The sequence below is a fragment of the Macaca nemestrina genome, chromosome 20, assembly GCF_043159975.1.
Source record: "Macaca nemestrina isolate mMacNem1 chromosome 20, mMacNem.hap1, whole genome shotgun sequence".
NCBI lineage: Eukaryota > Metazoa > Chordata > Mammalia > Primates > Cercopithecidae > Macaca > Macaca nemestrina.
In genome coordinates, this window is record NC_092144.1 from 67612914 (window position 1) to 67632986 (window position 20073).

The 20073-nt window shown below is 45.7% G+C and overlaps 1 protein-coding gene across 2 annotated transcripts; it reads right to left on the bottom strand.

The window, feature by feature from the left end:
- Nucleotides 1-3410: 3410 nt before the first annotated feature.
- LOC105488087 (zinc finger protein 550) lies at nt 3411-19352 on the bottom strand. Of its 2 annotated transcripts, XR_011617995.1 has the most exons (5): nt 19148-19352; nt 15699-15825; nt 12054-12149; nt 5597-7112; nt 3411-3739 (listed from the first exon to the last, which is right to left on the bottom strand). XR_011617995.1 is itself a non-coding variant. In XM_011751833.3 (4 exons), exons 1-4 carry the CDS (start codon nt 19172-19174, stop codon nt 6109-6111), a joined length of 1254 nt encoding a protein of 417 aa, XP_011750135.1. In that variant the 5' UTR covers nt 19175-19352; the 3' UTR covers nt 3411-6108. The 2 variants fall into 2 exon arrangements, 1 of the variants encoding a protein (XP_011750135.1); XM_011751833.3 differs by having other exon boundaries at nt 3411-7112.
- Nucleotides 19353-20073: the final 721 nt, after the last annotated feature.

Consider the following 20073-nt stretch of genomic DNA (forward strand, 5'->3'; position numbering starts at 1 on the left):
ACTCTAAGAATCAATGTAAAACTAATTTTAAAGCCAGTAGCATAATTTTGTGAGTTATGCCTGAGTATTCAAAAATCCTAACAAGTCAAAAATATTAAAATTAATATATTTAATCTTTCCATTTAAATACTTCCATTCCATAAACTTCAGAACCAAAGTTAGATACTAACAAGAGACTGTAGATAAATACAGTGTCAATAGTATCCAGGGACTAGCCCATATACTTGAAAATCTTATTAATCATCAATAAAGTACCCCACCATAAACAAATACACAATAAAAAGTTAAGATACAAATAAAGACAGGCCAATATATGAGTAGACTATTGACAGAAGAAAAACAAAAGGGAATAAAAGGATATGAATTAATGCTCAAACATATTTCAATCTGAGAAACAGCAGATAATACTGTATATTACTTTAAACTTCTAAAGTAAGAAAAACTGGAAAGCTGGGTAATTCTAAATATTGTCTGGGACACAGTGATACAGAAACACTTCTGTCCATCTTATGGGAGAGGAAAGGGCAACCTATAACGTAATTCCAGTTACATACTGGATCACCATATGACCTAGCTATTCAGCTCCAAGGTACATTTTTCATGTATGTCCATAAGTTTATTTAGAACATAACACTGATGACCTTATTTTTAAGGTTGAATTAAGCTAGTGGTAATATATTCCATAGCAGGAGAATGGAGGAAGTACATGTCCATAATCACAAGATTTGAATAAACGATGAAAGCTTCATGATGTAAAACATTACATGGCAGTTAAAAACCATTGGCTAGGCCGGGCGCGGTGGCTCACGCCTGTAATCCCAGCACTTTGGGAGGCCGAGGCGGGCGGATCACAAGGTCAGGAGATCGAGACCACGGTGAAACCCCGTCTCTACTAAAAATACAAAAAATTAGCCGGGCGCGGTTGTGGGCGCCTGTAGTCCCAGCTACTCGGGAGGCTGAGGCAGGAGAATGGCGTGAACCCGGGAGGCGGAGCTTGCAGTGAGCCGAGATCGCGCCACTGCACTCCAGCCTGGGCGACAGAGCAAGACTCCGTCTCAAAAAAAAAAAAAAAAAAAAAAAAAAACCATTGGCTAGAGGTAAGCCCATGAAATAGAGGATAGACTATATTTTGTTGTATTTTGAGTGAAAAAGATAGACAAAAAGAATTGTGAGATCTACAATTCAATAAAACATAATTTAAAAATAATACCAGCCGGGCACGGTGGCTCACGCCTGTAATCCCAGCACTTTGGGAGGCTGAGGCGGGCAGATCTCGAGGTCAGGAGATCGAGATCATCCTGGCTAACACGGTAAAACCCCGTCTGTACTAAAAATACAAAAAATTAGCTGGGCGTGGTGGCGGGCGCCTGTAGTCCCAGCTACTCGGGAGGCTGAGGCAGGAGAATGGCGTGAACCCGGGAGGCGGAGCTTGCAGTGAGCTAAGATCGTGCCACTGCACTCCAGCCTGGGCAACAGAGCAAGACTCCGTCTCAAAAAAGTAATAATTTAACACCACAAAACTCCAAACCAAAGAAAAAAACCCCAAACAACCCAGACACTTCTTACTAGAACACGTTCCATGCTTTTCTCTCAGTTTCTGGTAGCCCCATGTGTTCCTTGACTTGACGATGTTCTTCCTGTGTCTTCACATTGTCTTCCCTCTGTACATCTGCCTCTGTGACCAAAGTTCCCTTTTTTTTTTTTTTGAGATGGAGTCTGTCGCCCACGCTGGATGGAGTGCAGTGGCACGATCTCGGCTCACTGCAACCTCCGCCTCCCGGGTTCAAGTGATTCTCATGCCTCAGCCTCCTGTGTAGCTGGGACTACAAGCGCCTGCCACCACGTCCGGCTAATTTTTTGTATTTTTAGTAGAGATGGGGTTTCACCCTGTTAGCCAGGATGGTCTCGATCCCCTGATCTCGTGATCCACCCGCCTCCACCTCCCAAAGTGCTGGGATTACAGGCGTGAGCCACCCCACCAGGCCCAAATTTCCCATTTTTGTAAGGACACAGTTATATTCAATTAGGAACTAACCTAATGGATTAATTAACATGATTACCTGAGGTTCTGAGGGTAACGACTCTAACATCTTTTTTGGAGACACAAACACTTAACATTGCCCTATGAATTTCTGCAGTTCTTTCAAAGGCAGAGTGAATAGTAATCACAGCAATTTCAAGATAAACAGGCTTCCATTGTGAGATGGCTTGTTTAAAGAAACTATTAATTCTCTATACTCTTCTGATCACTCTGTTGTTCACATTCATTTTAGACTTTCTCTTCCAAATCACTTCTGGTGCTTTCCTTCCTGCTTTCATTTCCTTCAATGTTCTAGTTCTGTTATGTTTTTATTCCATCAGCGATTTCTTAAATTTCTCTTTTCAACCTTAAGTGGTTTTTCTGAAATTATAAAATTTACTGTGAACATTTCAAACATTTCCACGTGTGCATGAAGTTAAAGTGAATGTTCACTCTGACACTCCCCTCTGCCCCATCCCTTCCCTCCCTCTACACCCAAGGAGCAAATACCATTTAACTGGGTGAGAATCCTTCCAGACACATTTTTTGTCTGCTTACAAACATTAAGATTTCTAATTCGTCTTTGCATGACTGACTTGCCAAGTGAATTCACCGTCCACATTTCCTCTGTGAGACTAATTGAAGTGCACCAACTGTGAATGGTCATAACTAGTCCCACCCCCACAATCATTTCTCACAGATTAAGCACCATAAGAGCATAGTGCTTTTTATCTAATTTGTTCATTAAATGTAACAAAGTTACAATAACAAACATGAACAAGAAAACATGTTTTACCTTTACCTCCGCCGGGCACAGTGGCTCACGCCTGTAATCCCAGCACTTTGGGAGACTGAGGCGGGTGGACTACCTGAGGTCAGGAATTCAAGACCAGTCTGGCCAACATGGTGAAACCCCTTCTCTACTAAAAATACAAAAAACTTAGCCGGGCGTGGTGGTGGGCACCTATAATCACAGCTACGCAGGAGGCTGAGGCAGGAGAATCCCTTGAACTCGGGAGGCAGAAATTGCCATGAGCTGAGATGGCACCACTGCACTCCAGCCTGGGCAACAAGAGTGAAACTCCGTCTCAAAAAAAAAAAAAAATTTTTTTTACCTCAGTCATAAACTGAGTATTTGTGGAAAACATACAGAAGTTCATAACTTTTACTGACTTAAAAATGGGTGCTAAACAAGTTTAGGTCAATATATTGCACCTGTTCTCATGTGTTTTTCCTATACTAGACAGTAAGTTCCTTCCCTGCTCAAGGGTAGGACCCATAGCCCAGCCATCCACTGCATCCTACTCTTCCAAATATGAACACAACAGTGTGTGGCCATGGAGCTAAATGACAGGTGTCTCATGAGATTCTTGCCTATCACAGCAGCAAGTTCATAGTAGATCCTTTTACCAAACACTTTAAGACTGTACAGAAAGAGTTGAAAGCTAAGAAAAACCCCAGGCTGTCCTTTATCCCATGGAAAACGTCACTCCTGCTTTGGGACAAACTGGGGCCTAGGTCCTCAGGCCTGGAAAGAACCCTTTGATGACAGCCAATATGTTTCTAGAGGGATTTCTCCAACTCTCTTGAACCCAGGGCCTTAGGTACAAGTACAGCCACAGCTACAATACATGCAGCCTTCCAAAGAGAGGATGCAGGAGGGTGGTGGTCCTCAAGAGTCAACTCTCCTTCCCAGAGGAAAGGAAACTGTGCACTGTCCTGAAAAAACAAAAACAGAGAACTCTTAACTCACCAAGAATTGTATTTATAGTATGTGCAAAAGGACCACAGTAAAAGGTACATGCCCACTATGAAAACATGAAATACATATGCAGTGCTTTAAAAGTTTGTGAGGAAAGCTCAAAGTGAGAAAATAATTTTCTGTTTTTCACACAATACATGTTTTAACCTAACATTGTCTCATGTAGCTTGAAAACTAAAAGAAAATCTCACAAAAGGAATTTCAAATTACCATATTCAGGCTAAGTGCTGTGGCTCACACCTGTAATCCCAGCATTCTGGGAGGCTGAGGTGGGTGGATCACCTGAGGTCAAGAGTTTGAGACCAGCCTGGGCAACATGGCAAAACCCTGTCTCTACTAAAAATACAAAACTTAGCTGGGGCACGGTGGTACATGCCTGTAGTCCCAGCTTCTCGGGAGGCTGAGGCAGGAGAATTGCTTGAACCCGGGAGGCAGAGGTTGCGATAAGCCAAGATCGCACCACTGCACTCCAGCCTAGGCAACAAAGTGAGACTCCATCTCAAAACAAAACAAAACTAATTACCATGTTCAATGCTAGCACCAAGGGAATAAGGTCCTGGTGGTTAACTATGAAACTCACGTAAACCTGCACACATATGTCCTGATTCACCTGTTAAAATGCTAGGCACTTTATTTTGTAGTAAAACTTCACACAAATGTTTACAAGATCAGACAATGAGATGCCATGTTGTTTTGTTGGGTTTACTGGGTTTACCATGGATTCATCTTAGTTGTGTGTTTTATTTTGCCTGTTTTAGCTGTAATTCAATTCCTAGAAATATGCTAAGGGAGACCTGAAAATACCTCTCTACACAGGATTAAAGAACCTGAGAAATACCAGAAAGAATTAGGACTCACCTGAAAGGGCCAAGCAAGTACAAAGTGATCACTATGTTGCCAGAGAAAATAAAGACAACAAATAGAATGGAATCAGGAAAATGTGAGAGTGCTGAGCATCTGAAACTTTATTAGGCTAGGTGTGGTGGCTCACACCTATAATCCCAACACTTCAGGAGGCTGAGGCAGGATGATCACTTGAGTCTAGCAGTTTGAGACAAATCTGGGGAACACAGCAAGAGCCCACCTATACAAAATAATTTAAGGCCGGTTGCAGTGACTCACACTTGTAATCCCAGCACTTTGAGAGGCCAAGGCAGGTGGATCACTTGAGGCCAGGAATTCCAGACCAGCCCAGCCAACATGGTAAAACCCTGTCTCTACTAAAATTACAAAAATTAGCCAGGCATAGTGGTGCATGCCTGTATCCCAAGCTACTCAGAAACTTGAGGCAAGAGGACCATTTGAGCCCAGGAGTTCGAGGTTATAGGGAGCTATGATCATTCCACTGCACTCTAGCCTAGGTGACAGAGCAAGTCCCTATCTCTTAAAAAATAATGTTTATTTTAAAAAATCAAAGCCTTAAACAGTCTTAAGTGGTGCACATTTTAATGTGGCCATCTGTACATGGGTTCTTCTCACCCTAGATATAAAATAGAAGTGTCACATGAAGACATTCTCAGTATTCTAATTTCTTGTAAATTCAAGAATCTCATGACATAAGCCTTCATATTTCTCACAAAGAATTACTCTCCTCATAGATATCCTCCCAGAGAGGTCTGGATCAAAGGCAGCTTCCAAGAAATGTTTGAAGAGCTGCCCTCACTGTCCAACTCTGACAAAGGATGGCAGTGAATGTATGTTAAAAAAAAAAGGGGGGGGGGGAATAAAACCCCTTTACCTCTCAAACATTCCCCTACCAAAAAATAAAACTGATCTTACAGGGAAGTCTGTAAGGACATAAAGCAAGAAGATACCTGTGACCGAAGGTTTTCATAAGTTCATAGAGAAAATCCCGAGGTGGGTCAAATTCCAGCATGGCTCTTTATAGGACAAGTAAGTGAGAAACTGGTCACAGAAAGTTTTCTCACATCAATGACAATTATGTAGTAACTTTTCATTATGATGCTCGGATAGTAAGATTTTTCCTCTGGCCAAAGACTGTCCTTAAGAGTTATATTTGGAATGTTTCTCCAGCCTGAGTCCTCTGATGTTGATGGAGTGCCTTCCACATTTCCCTCTGGCATGAATCCTTCTGCAGTGAGAACTGAGTGGTGACTGAAGGGATCCTTACATTCACTGTATTCACAGGGTTTCTCTCCAAAGTGACTGCTCGTGTGTTAGTTAAAGAGCTGAGGAAAAAAATGAAGTTTCCTGATATTCTTTGCACTCGAAGGGCTTCTTCCTCCAGTGTGGGTCCCATTATGAATGATAAAATAAGGACAGTGGGTGAAGGCTTTGCTATATTCATTGCAACAATAGGGTTCTCTCATGTATGGACTCTTTGGTGCTGCAGAAGGTGTGACCTGCGTTTGAAGGCCTTTCCACACTCGATACACTTGTAGGGCATCTCCCCAGTGTGGATGACAGAGTGCTGAATGAGGTATGTGCTCCGGTGAAAGGCCTTCCCACACTGGGTGCATTCATAGGGCTTCTCCCCAGTGTGAATCCGCTGGTGCTGTATGAGTTCTGAGCTGCATCTGAAGGCCTTGCCACACGCCATGCAATCATAGGGTTTCTCTCCAGTGTGGATGATGTAGTGTTGAATTAGGTGGGCCCTATTGCTAAAGGCTTTCTTACATTCTTTGCACTCAAAGGGTTTTTCTCCGGTGTGGGTCCTGTTATGGCGAATGAAAGTAGACCGGTGGGTGAAGGCCTTTCGACATTGACTGCACTCATAGGGTTTCTCTCCAGTGTGGATTGGATGGTGCTGCATGAGGTACGACCTGCGTTTGAAGGCCTTTCCACACTCAAGGCACTTGTATGGTTTCTCCCCAGTGTGGATGAGGTAGTGCCGAATGAGAGTTGAGCTCTGGCTAAAGGCTTTCCCACACGCGTTGCATTCGTAGGGTTTCATTCCAGTGTGAACCCTCTGATGTCGAACAAGATACCACTTCCTGTTAAAACCTTTCCCACACTGCTTGCATTTGTAGGCATTTGTCCCTGCATGAATCAAGGCGTCTTTCCCTGGTTGCTGTGAGTCACATTCATGGAGAACATCTGCTGATAACCATTCTTGTAATGCCCTGGAATGCAGACCATCATCTGTCCCCAAACCTTCACCTTCAAGGCTCGCTTTCCCAGGATGGGTCTCCTTGTGGAGGTCTGTCTCTGGTGTCATTCCCAAAAGCCCTTCCTTATCCCTAGATCTCCCCAACCTCGAGTCACTTGAGGTTGAAGATGCCACAGTCAGGCTTCCCCGGAGAAAGGCCCACTCAGATAAGACTGGCGGGTAAGTGGTTGGCTCTCTGGTATGAACTTGCGTTCTGTCACCTGAAGGGCATCAACAAACAAAGGAGGGGTCTTTTAGTGATTAAATATAGAAAAACACAAAATAACCACTTCAGTAGGAAAATGAAGATGAAAACAGTGCCTATGATAACTGCTGCATTTTTACATCTCTAACCCAGGCTACCAAATACTTCTTATGGTTCTTGTATCCTTGACACCATTAAAGGGAAAATCTGGAGATCAGGCTGGACCAGGGGACAGAGGATCTGGAGTAAAGACATTCCTCTTTACAGTTCAGAGTAAGGAAGAGATAATAGAGTTTTGATGACATTGTCTGAGGGGCATTTGCTTCCAGAATTGAACCCTTACATCCATCTGACAAGGGATCAATAACCAGAATATATAAGGAGCTTAAACAACTCTATAGGAAAAAATCTAAGAATCTGATTTAAAAATGGGCAAAAGATCTGAATACACATTTCTCAAAAGAATACATACAAATGGCAAACAGGTATATGAAAAACTGCTCAACATAACTGACCATCAAAGAAATGCAAATCAAAACTACAATGAGATATCATCTCATCCCAGTTAAAATGGCTTTTATCCAAAAGACAGGCAATGACAAATGGTGGCAAGGATGCGGAAAAAAGGGAACCCTCATACACTGTTGGTGGGATTTTAAATTACTACAACTACCATGGAGAACAGTTTGGAGATTCCTCAAAAAACTAAAAATAGAGCCACCATATGATCCAGCAATCCCAGTGGAGGTATATATCCAAAAGAAAAAAAAAAATCAGCCCATCAAAGAGATATCTGCACTCCCAGAGATATCTGCACTCCCATGTTTTACTACAGTACTATGCACAATAGCCAAGATTTGGAAACAATTTAAGGGTCCATCAACAATGAATGGACAAAGAAAATGTGGTGTGTATATACAATGGGGTACTATTTGGCCATAAAAAAGGAGATCCTATCATTTGCGACAACATGGACGGAACTAAAAATCAAAACAATTGAAATCATGGAGAGAGAGAGTAGAAAGATGGTTACCAGAAACTGGGAAGGGCAGTAGGGTGGAGTAGGGAGGAAGTGAGGATGGTTAATGGGTACCAAAATAAAGTTAGGAAAGAATGAGTAAGACCTGGTATTTGATAGCACAACAGGGTGGCTATAGTCAACAATAATTTATTGCATACTTTAAAATAACTAAGGGTATAACTGGATTGTTTGTAACACAGAGAAGGGATAAATGCCTGAGGTGACAGATACTTCCTTTACCTTGATGTGATTATTATGCATTGTATGCCTAAATAAAAATATCTTATGTGCCCCAAATATGTGTACACCTATGTACCCACATAAATTAAAAATTAGCTGGGCGTGGTGGTGCGTGACTGTAATCCCAGCTACTTGTGAGGCTGAGACAGGAGAATCGCTTGAACCCAGGAGGCGGAGGTTGCAGTGAGCTGAGATTGCACCACTGCACTCCAGTCTGGGCAACAAGAGTGAAACTCTGTCTCGAAAAAGAAAAAGAACTGAAGCCTTTTGGTGCTATGAGAGTTTAAGGAAGTGGCACTTAACAAGATTGGAAAGAAAAAGAGATCATGGAAGGCTTTCTAGAGGAGGTGTCCCATAAGCTGAGTCCTACAAGAGAAGCCAGAATCATTGCGAGAGAGAGGAAGTGGGAAATGGGTTGAAGATGAGGAAGTAAAAATGGGTTGATTCACCCTTTGGGCACCAGATGCCTGGTGAAACCAATATAAAAGGGTGATTAGAGTTGGAGGAAGAGAATGAAGATCCAGCACAAAAGGGATAGAAGGACACACAGGAACAAATGGTACAAAAGGCCTAGCAATGATAAGATCTGACAAGTTTCTGCTGTGTCAGGAGGCACAGTGCATGGCGGACAAGAGGGTACCGGAGACAGAATGACTCAGTTCAAATCCTGCGTCTGTCAAGTGGGTTGATACTGGAGGATGACTTTCTCCACCAGGTCTCAAATTCCTCAACTAAGAGTCATGAAGTTAAATGAGAAAATGCACAGTTCTTGATGTAGCACAAGTGTTCATTAAATTGTGGGACATTGGCCGGGCGCGATGGCTCAGGCCTATAATTCCAGCACTTTGGGAGGCCGAGGCAGGCAGATCACGAGGTCAGCACGAGGTCAGGAGATCGAGACCATTCTGGCTAACATGGTGAAACCCCATCTCTACTAAAAATACAAAAAATTAGCCAGGCGTGGTGGCGGGTGCCTGTAGTCCCAGCTACTTGGGAGGCTGAGGCAGGAGAATGGCGTGAACCCGGGAGGTGGAGCTTGCAGTGAGCCAAGATCGCATCACTGCACTCTAGCCTGGGCGACAGAGCGAGACTCCGTCTCAAAAAAAAAAAAAAAAAAAATTGTGGGACATTACCCTTATTATTATTCTCATTGCTACACTGGGCAATTTGGGTAAAGGAAGTGACACGAGCAAGAACAACTTCACTGCTGTGATCTGAAGAACGTAGCAGCTGTGCTTCATAAAGTAGCGAACATCACATGCTCAGAAGACCCGAGTGCAGCAGCAGTCTCATATCTGGCTGGTGGGGATGGGAAATGGTGCGGCTACTGTGGAAAAATATTTGGGGGTTTGACTTAAATCTAAACACAGATCTGTCTCTTGACTCCACCAGTCGTCTCCTGGGTGTATATGCAACAGAAATGAGTGTTCATATCCACTAAATATTATGGAAAATAGTATTCATAGCAGCATTCTTCATAATCTCCAAATAATGTAAAAAATACCCATGCCAACCAATAGGAGAGTGAAGAAATAGATCCTGATGTTTTCACACAATGTAATCGTACACAGCATACAGGATAAACCCAGCTCATGGACACAATGATGGTGAAAAGAAGAAATACGCAAAAGAGAAAATGCTTTGGGGCTCCAATTATGCCCATTCACAACATTAAAAACTAATCCCTAGGGAGAGAGTCTAAACGGTGGCTCCCACTGCAGGAGGAGCTACTGACAAAGACAGGGTGACAGAAACTGCCAAGGCGCTGGAAATATTGTAAATTTTGACCTAGATGAAGAATTCAATTTGTAGAAATGTAAAAATTTAAGCTGAGCCCTTCAAATTTGTACTTATTATTGTGTACATAAGATTTTTTTTTTTTTTAGTTTGAGAAATTTTAAACAGAAAAATATTAAAGTCGAGTGTAAACATCTCTTCCAAACATGAGACAACTCCAAGAAGCTCGGCTTTACAAGTGGGGCCAACACAAGTTACAGGGTATTGTAAGTGAAAAAGCATTTTGTCTGTTTCCCCCAAGTGTAAGCAATTTGACTACACTTTGTTTTTTGTTTAAACTTATATTCACTTTCTGGTTTTGTATTGAGCACACTTTCTATGTTGAATATAGAGAAATTGAAGGCACAGACAAAGCAGAGATTTTTTTAAAAAGCAAGTTCCCTGAGAACACAACAGGTGTGATGCAGCCACTGGCAAAGACACTGACCGTGACTAGAGGTAAGATCTCCTCCACAGAGGACAAGAGAAGCCAGGTATGAGACTGCGCAGATGAATCTTTAAGAACATTAAACACACATCCTATTTTTAACATGAAATTAATTATATACTGAAACATCAGCTGCTGGGGAAGTGCTGAAAATCTGAAACACATCTGAGTGGCTGCAGGAGCTGGTGCAGGGACAAGAGCTGCCCAGAGGAATGGGGCAGATGCGGGGAGACGTGTTCGGAGCCTCTGGTAAGGCTCAGGCAAAAGATGACGAGAGCCTGGACTAGGGTGCTGGTGAAGGAGCCAAGAAAAGCAGTGGAGGTGATGGACTCAGGAGATATGGATCATTTAAAATGAGCAGGACTAGGGATGAATGGATGCTGGGTTTGATGAAGTTAGGTGGAGTCCAGGAGCTATGTGGCATGTTTCCAGCCTTCTAACCTGCTTGGATAGTAAGACATTCTCTGAACTGAGTGTCTTTTTAGGCATCAGGAGCTAAAGGTGCCTCTGAGACACTGAAGTGGAGATGTGGGATTGAGGAAAGGGAAGGGGGGTATTTGGAACACAGGGTTGCAGATGGGGCTGGCCAAGAAGCCCAAGGGGAGAGCCCATGACTCAGTGGTGATACAAATCCACAAGGCAGATGACTCCAGCTACACTCATCAGCACATATGTAGGGCAGGGAAGTCCAAATGTCACATTGGTGTTTTTCAAGACGAGGGGCAGGAAGACATGGGGCAAAGGGCTGCTTCTGAGTCTCTGATGGTCTAACTGGAGGATGCATGAGTGGATGGAGAAGGTGGAAAAGAGTGGGATTCAGGGCATAATGCCGACAGTAATATCAAGGGGAGGAAAATCCCCTTTCTCTGAGTCCAGAAAGAAATGTGTGACACTACATTTATGATGATTAAAACTGTTCATGCATAATACCAACTAGCTGACATTTGTTGATCCTTTGGACCAAGAACTAAGCAGTGTCATGCGTTATCTCTACATCCTCTAACAACTCAGTGACACAGAAATTATATCACTCTGATTTTTTTTGAGTAGAGGAGCCTGAGGTGATGTAAACCAAATCCATTAATTCTTTTCCATGGGCACACAGCCAAGTCACATTTGTCAGTCCTGAGCATCCAGGTGGCCAAACGCCTAGTTCTTGTCAAGATTATGTGGTTGCAAAATATGTGTACAACAGGGTATGACTTCTCCCCTTCTTGTTCGCCTTCTACCAGCTCGATTGAGCGAGAGCAACCATAAAGATTCCTGTTCACAGCAGAAGGTAACTGTGTCTCTGAATAATTGTGTGGCTCAGTGCTCACCTGATGATGGACACTATACCCCAAAGTGAGTCAGAAACAACCAGGCCCCCAGGAGGCCACAAGGAGCAGTTTCACACAGAAATTCAGAGGTGGTGGTGCCCTCACATTCTGAAGACTGCCATGACTCCACCTGACCAGCTGGTGGCTGCTTACCTGCACAGGTGGGGTGTGAGAGGCCTCTCTTCACTGTCCACAGCTCCTGCCCATGCTCTAGCAGGTGGACCAACTCTGGTTTGGGAACCCGATGCCCTGTTGATAGCAAAAGAAATAGAATAGAGGTAATCTAATGAGAAAATGAAAGTCTCTCCATCCTGCCTAGGACTTCATGACAGGGGCCAGACATGAATGAAGCTGCTACCAAAGTAAGCAAAATGCTGATGTGAGACCTGAAAATCAAGTGAGTGAACTGTGTTCCCCATAAAAGTCGTACGTTGAAGCCCTAACACCCAACGTGACTGAATATGGAGACAGGATCTTTAGAAGGTAATTAAGATTAAATGAGGCTATAAGGGTGGAGCCTTAATCTGATAGGATTATGGCCTTATAAAAACAGGAGGAGAGGGAGAGAGATCTATCCTGTGTCCCTCCACCATGTAAGAACACAGCAAGGCAGCCATCTGCAAGTCAGGAAGAGAAGTCTCATTAGGAATCAAACTTGCCGACACCTTGATCTTGGACTTCCCAGCCTCCAGAAGCATAAGAAAATAAACTCTGGCTGCTTAAACCACTCAATCCATGACATTTTATTATAGCAGCCAAGGAGATAAAGACAGGTACAAATCCCATTGTTGGGCTACAACTGCCATGGAGGGTAGTGCTATCTGTCTACACAACACCCACTGCCCATGATCTCCGTCTATGGAAGCCAACATTGTTCAGGCACACAACACTTTGACAGCCATGGGAAACTGCAAAGGTGAGCCGCTTCCTCCAGAAGGCATTTTCTTTCTTTCTTTTTTTGAAACAGAGTCTCATTCTATTGCCTAGGCTGGAGTGCAGTGCTCGGCGCACTGCAACCTCTGCCTTCCAGGTTCAAGGGATTCTCGTGCCTCAGCCAACCCGAGTAGCAGGGATTACAGGCATGCAAAACCACACCTGGCTAATTTTTGTATTTTTAATAGAGACTGGGTTTCACAATGTTGGTCAGGCTGGTCTCGAGTGCCTGGCCTCAAGTGATCCTCCTGCCTCAGCCTCCCAAAGTGCCACTGCACCTGGCCTAAGAAGGCATTTTCTAACTAATCTAAATCATTGCTTCTCAAACACCTCATGCTTTCAGAACCACTTGGGGATGCCTGATTCCAACCTCAAACCAAATGAAACACAATTTCTTCATGTGAGACCTGGGCATCAGTACTTTCAAAATGTGCCCCCCAAAATTCTGGGACCCAGATGGAGCTGAAAACCACTGGCTGAGGCTGGACATGGTGGCTCATGCTGTAATCCCAGCACTTTAGGAGGCCGAGGCAGGAGGATCACTTGAGACCAGGAGTTTGAAACCAGCCTGGCCAACATGGTGAAACCCCATCTCTACCAAAAATATAAAACATTAGCCAGGTATGGTGGTGTGTACCTATGGTCCTAGCTACTCAAGGGGATGAGGTTAGGAGGATTGTTTGAGCCTAGGAGGCAGAGGCTGCAATGAGCTGAGATTATACCACTGCACTCCAGCCTGAATGACAGAGCAAGACTCCATCTCAAAAAAAAAAAAAAAAAAAAAAAGGAAAAGAAAAACCACTGGTTGAAATAAATTGGTAAATGCAAGAGTCTTCATTAGGCAGGTGACCAAAGCTGGATTCTCATTGTGAAAAGAAAGCATTTATTCCAAGGTGGGAGGAGGGGCTGACCATGGGGGCCGGCTGCCCCAGTCAAGGCTGCAGCATCCAGCATCCCTGTGAGGAGCCAGCCTGAGGACAATACAGAAGCCTGAACCAAGAAGAAGGAACAAAGAACTCTGACATCCTTGATGGCATCACGGGGCTGCGGCACTGAACAAGCCTGGAGCCAACCACACCTCGGGCTTCTCATCAGGCGAGTTGGTGAATTTCCTTCCAGGTGAAGCCAGTTGGATCTGGTTTTCTATTATATGCAGCCAAATGCTTTCCACTAGATGTGGTGAGTAAAAGACAGGATTCTGTATGGAAAACCAATGATTGAGGTACAAGGACCCACAGAAATACCCAACTGGGAGGTTCTGAACCATAGCCCAGGATTCCTTCAGACATGTCACAGTAAGGTCCACCAATGTGTGCTATGTGCCTGGCTTTGAGTTCTGGGACAGGGCTGTGGGAAAAGTGAATCAGATGATCCTTTGGCTCTCCATGAGCCAAAGTGACATGAGCTGAGCTCCCTGTCACTTTTCACACACTGGTTCCTCCACCTGGAACACCATTCCCCTCCTCTACCTCCTTCCATCCAGCTAACTCCTACTCAACTTTCAGGTCTCAGCTCCACTGTCACTTCCTGAGATGCCCTCTTTGGAACACCCACAATAGGTTATGATGTTCTGCTTATTTATTCCTAAATTCTCCTCATTTTTCTTTCTAGAACTTATTTCAGCTGTCATCTATGGATTGATGTCTACCTTCCCAAATGAACTTGGAGTGTGCCGTCACTTCTAATAACTTCTTTATCCTGACCCATTTTTGTTAAATATTGTATTCTAAAAGGGAACCTTGTTTTGCTGTGGTAAATGAGAAAGTCAATTTCACTTCCTACAAATAGAAGTCTGCAATCACAACAAAATCAAACCAATGCCACTAAGTCCCAGCAAGCCCATGTACCTTTCTCAGGGCTGAGTTGGAGGCTGTCCCCTCTGTTAAAAAAAGAAATGAACTGCACTGGGGCAGTGAAAGGAAAATGAAAGACTCAGCGCTGATCTGAGACTTTATTTATTTATTTATTTATTTTTTTTGAGATGGAGTCTTGCTCAGTCACCCAGGCTGGGGTGCAATGGTGTGATGTCGGCTCTCTGCAACCTCTGCCTCCTGGGTTCAAGCAATTCTCCTGCCTCAAACTCCAGAGCAGCTGGGATTACAGGCGCGTACCACCGCGCCCGGCTAATTTTTGTATTTTTAGTAGAGACGGGGTTTTACCATCTTGGCCAGATTGGTATCGAACTCCTGACCTCGTGATCCACCTGCCTCGGCCTCCCAAAGTGCTGGGATTATAGGCGTGAGCCAATGCACCCAGCCAATCTGAGACTTTTATGACAACAATTAGCATGCTGGACAAAGAAAGTAAAAGGAATGGCTTCATCAGGGTATCAACCCATGCCATTTGAGGACATTCCTGTGTACCCTCTAAAAACACCTTCTGGATCAACACAGCATGGGTATCCAGCATCAGAAAACAACTGATGGCCATGCAGGCACCCATATGCCTTTTTACAGATTATACTGCTTAGGAAGATATCCGAGGGGCACTGAGGACAAATGTCTTCTGGGGGGCTGCCTGACTCACCCCCTTCTCTAAGAACAGCCCAACCCCCATGGCCTCTGCTTAACAGGGCTGTGGCCACAGCTGACCCCACCAGGATGGCCAACCAGTTTCCTTCTTATGCAATCTGGATTAAGGACCTCAGAATGGGCTGAGCACTGGAGTGAGGGTTTGTGTTAAAAGGACATTTTCTACCCCAACAATCTCTGATGCAGACAAAGGGAGACTAGTCAGGAAGAGGTGGGACCAGAAAATTGCAGGGTCTGTGAAGAGAAAGGTGGGCAGTTCCAGTGACCTTTTTGCCTGACCAAGAATCAAGAAGAAGATTAGGGTCCTCCTCAGGGATGAGAGGTGAGCCATTACCTAGTGAAACCAGGAGCCCACAGGTCTCCAGCATCACCTCTCGGTACAGGGTCCTCTGGGTCAGGTCCAGCTGTCTCCACTCCTCCTGCGTAAAGGTCACAGCCACATCCTTGAAGGTCACCAACATCTGGAAAGTTCAACAGAAGTAATGCTATTGGCCTTGTGTTGTCGGATAGGATCAGAACCTGTCACTCAGTCTCTAGTCAATGTGCAGAGAGATCCAGGTCTGAATCAACTAGGTCTCCTTAGGGCTGACTTCCGTGCAGGACTCAAAGGGGAGGCAGATACTGCCTTTTGACATAACACAATTGTGCCTGAGAGAAATGCCTTCTATGGGAAGCTGTTGAAGATGACACAAACAATGGCAATCCCATGAGGACTATGGGAAGCAGAGAGTAAGTGCTCTGGCATATTAAAAGAATGGAGGAAAATGACTGATACTAATCCAGCCATGGTAAGAGCAACAGCAGCAGCTAAGTGTGGCGGAAAGAAAGATAGATCAGACTGTTGCTGTGTCTATGCAGAAAAAGGAAGACATATGAAATTCCATTTTGATCTGTACTAAGAAAAATTATTCTGCCTTGAGATGCTGTTAATCTGTAACCCTAGCCCCAACCCTGTGCTTGCAGAAACATGTGCTGTATTGATTCAAGGTTTAATGGATTTAGGGCTGTGCAGGATGTGCTTTGTTAAAAATGTGTTTGCAGGCAGAGTATGCTTGGTAAAAGTCGTCACCATTCTCCAGTCTCAAGTACCCAGGAACACAATGCACTGCAGAAGGCTGCAGGGATCTCTGCCCAAGAAAGCCTGGGTATTGTCCAAGGTTTCCCCTCACTGAGACAGGCTGAGATATGGCCTCACAAGAAGGAAAAGACCTGACTGTCCCCGAACCCGACACTCATAAAGGGTCTGTGCTGAGGAGGAGGAATGAAAGAGGAAGGCCTCTTTGCAGATGAGATAAGAGGAAGGCATCTGTCTCCTGCCTGTCTCTGGGAATGGAATGTCTCTCAGTGTAAAACCTGATAGTACATTCTATTTACTGAGATAGAAGACCGCCTTATGGCTGGAGGTGAGACATGCTGGCGGCAATACTGCTTTTTACTACATTGAGATGTTTGTGTAAAGTCAAACGTAAATCTGGCCTATGTGCACATCCAGACACAGCACCTTTCCTTAAACTTATTTATAACACAGAGTCCTTTACTCACATGTTTTCCTGCTGGCCCTCTCCCCACCATTACCCTATAGTCCCGCCACATCCCCCTCACCGAGATGATAGAGATAGTGATCAATAAATACTGAGGGAACTCAGAGACTGGTGCCAGTGTGGGTCCTCTGTATGCTGAGCGCCGGTCCCCTGGGCCCACTTTTCTTCCTCTATACTTTGTGTCTTATTTCTTTTCTCAGTCTCTCGTCTCCACCTTGCGAGAAATACCCACAGGTGTGGAGGTTCAGACCCCCTTCACTAAGTCCTCTGGTCCTCACTGTGTCCCTGTCAAGCTAAACCTTCCTTAGCTGTGGTAAAGCAAATAAATCTGACACTTGCCAGCTATGTGACCATGATGATGTCACATGATCTCCCTAAGGATCGATTTCCGAATCAACACAATAATTATTCCCACCTCAGCAGGCAGCTCTAAGAACTAAACAGAAAATGTTTACTTAGGCAATCAGTGGTGTGCCTAGCACATGTAAGTGCCTGACGTGTTTGGGAACTTTATTAATCCCTGACAGGCCCAGAGGTAAATGTCGTTATCACTTCCATTTCACAGCCAGCAACCAAAGGCTCAGGGAGCTTTAGAAGTCACACACAGCTTCATGTTTAAAAAGCAAAAGCAGCATTTGAGCACCACTAAAACACCTCACCAAGCTGCCAGAGGGCAGGCAGGTGGGAGTGAGGGGTGCTAGAGCCAGCACTGCCAGGATGGGTGTGGAGGGGCAGCCCTGCAGAGACCTGAGAACAATGTCCTAGCCAAAGGGAAGTGCAAGGGCAAAGGCTGAAAAATGGGAAAGAACTTGGCAAGCTCAGGACTCCCTGGATGAAAAGGGAAGTGCAAGGGCAAAGGCTGAAAAATGGGAAAGAACTTGGCAAGCTCAGGACTCCCTGGATGAATGCAGTGAGAAAGGGGAGAATGGAAGAGGAGAAGGAAGATATGGTCAAAAGGGCAGACCAAGCAGAGCCTTGCGGACCATGCTGGCGGGAGGGGGCGGATTTATTGGAAATGTGATGGGAGTCCCTGAAAGAGAGGCCTAATCAATCAACAACCATTTATTAAGTACAATGTATGTACTTAAGCCTGGCTGTTCTGAGTCTTGGGAGCAGGAAGCAACAGGCACTCACATTCCAGGGTGGGAAAAAGATCGTAAACAGGCAACTAAATAAATGAGTAAGGCAATGTCAGATGGCCTTAAAGATTCCGATGACAAGAAAACAGAGCAAGGAGACCAAAGAGATTGGTCAGCTTTAAACAGTGCAACAGACGAGGCCTCTTTAAGCAGTGGACACCAGAGGGAGTCGGAAATAAAGCGAGGGAGGGAGATGTGGATGAGAAATCAACAACTACGACAGGAGCTGACAGTAATCTGGGCTATCATGAAAGTCATCAGGGTGACTGCTAGAGAGTAACCCTGGGCCTCATGTGTTATCTCCAAAGGGACACCACATCCTACATACCATCACCTCTGAACATTTTAATGGACTCGTTTTTCACCTGTAACTAAATGTCTTAAACAGGAAAATATAGTTAGTTGCAACCCAGCGTCACTTGCCCCAAACTGAAAGACAAATTCCGCAGCCTGCCCTACCACCTTTTCTGCCCTGGCATAGCAGCAACTGCAAAAACGCTCCTCCCACCTCCTTCAGCCGCTGCCCTTCGTTTTGTAGAGACAGGAGGCCAAGGAGGCCAGAGGGTCAGACTCCTGCTGGGGTTGAGTCTCTAAACCTAGCACAGGCCCAGGGAGCATCTCCGGAAACAACATCCTGAGCTACGTCCCCGGACCGTGCTGTGCACTGCAACGGACACACACACATCACCCAGGGAGCCGTTCAAGCTTCCTCAACCCAGGGGGGAAAAGAGTAAATATTTCTACTTTCCGCGTGCAAAAATGAAGGACGAGGACAGTAACGGGACTTGTTCAAGGTCGCAGGCCCGGGAAAGGACACGGCTGGAAGTCACAAGGAGGACCGCGGTCGCTCCTCTTACCTGTGAGGTGTTCCGGGTCCCTAAAAGCCCTATTGCACACCCCAACGCCGCACCCCAGAAACGGGGACGCTCCCCACGCCACCCCGGGGCTGCATTCCGGACTCGGGGCCGCTCGACCCCGTTCTAGGCCTCTGAGAAGCAACGGCAGGGACTGCACTGCGGAGGACCCCGAAACGCCGTCCTCCCGCTCGTCGGGCCCGGCACGCTGAGGCCGGCTGGCCGCGGGAGCCGAGCCCATCTGCTCACCTGCGCTGCGTCCTTCGCCTCTGCCATCCGACCGTTGGCAGGACGAGGCCGCGTGGGGCAGCTCCCACGGACTCAACACCCTACCCAGGGTCCTACAACGGTGCGGGTGAGCCCCAGTCTCCCCACCATCCTTCCCAGCACAGTTCCGAGAGTGAGGACCAACGCGCCACCCCGCAAACGTCCACGCCAGCGAGGCCAGAAGCCCCGCCCCTGTGTCGCGGCCGCCTGTCACGCCTGTTCCTGTGCCGACGTTGGTCCGGCGCACGCGTCGCCCCACTACCTTCTGGGTAATGTAGTCTTGTCCGGTGACGGGCCAGGCTTGGCTCTTTTTCCATTTTTATGATGCACACCATGATTGTGTATATCTCAGATGATCTTAGTGGAGCAAGTGTACACACTGGATTGTACATTTTTAAAACTTCCTATTGTTCGGATGCCTCAACGTCCCTACAAGCAGGCTGTGAGCACTCGCCCAGGCACCCAGGTGAGCGAGTTTGATAAAGGGGGCCCTGCCTCGAGGTTCCCTGCTTGCCTCCTCTGAGTGACCCAGTGTCATTCCCATGTACCAGTAAAATCTTACGCCTGGTTACTGCGTCCTCCTCCACCCTGACCCCAGGCACTGTCCCTGGGACTGGCGTCGACTGGATCCCCGTTCCTGTGTGGAGCCACTCCCGGGACGTGCTCATGGGGTTCCCTCTGTGGGACGTCTGCGTCCTCTGGGAGGACTGGTGTTGCCCAGGACTCGGGAAGGTCTCCAGGGGCCGTGAGACCCCCCCCCCACTTCCGGAGCCCAGCTTCTTGACACCATTGCGAGAAAGAATTCGGGGACAAGTCAAAATGAAGCTAACGGCGAAAAGCTTTTATTGAGAAGGAAAAGTACACATTTCTGAGAAGAGTGTACTTTTCCCAAGAGAGGAGGGAAGTGC

Coding starts and splice junctions, on each gene's coding strand:
- LOC105488087 (XM_011751833.3), bottom strand. CDS start 19,174: ATGGCAGAGGCGAAGGACGCAGCGCAG. Junction 12,150..15,698: donor TGGGCTCCTGGTTTCACTAG/GTAATGGCTCAC, acceptor TGCTATCAACAG/GGCATCGGGTTCCCAAACCA. Junction 7,113..12,053: donor CTCACACCCCACCTGTGCAG/GTAAGCAGCCAC, acceptor GATGCCCTTCAG/GTGACAGAACGCAAGTTCAT.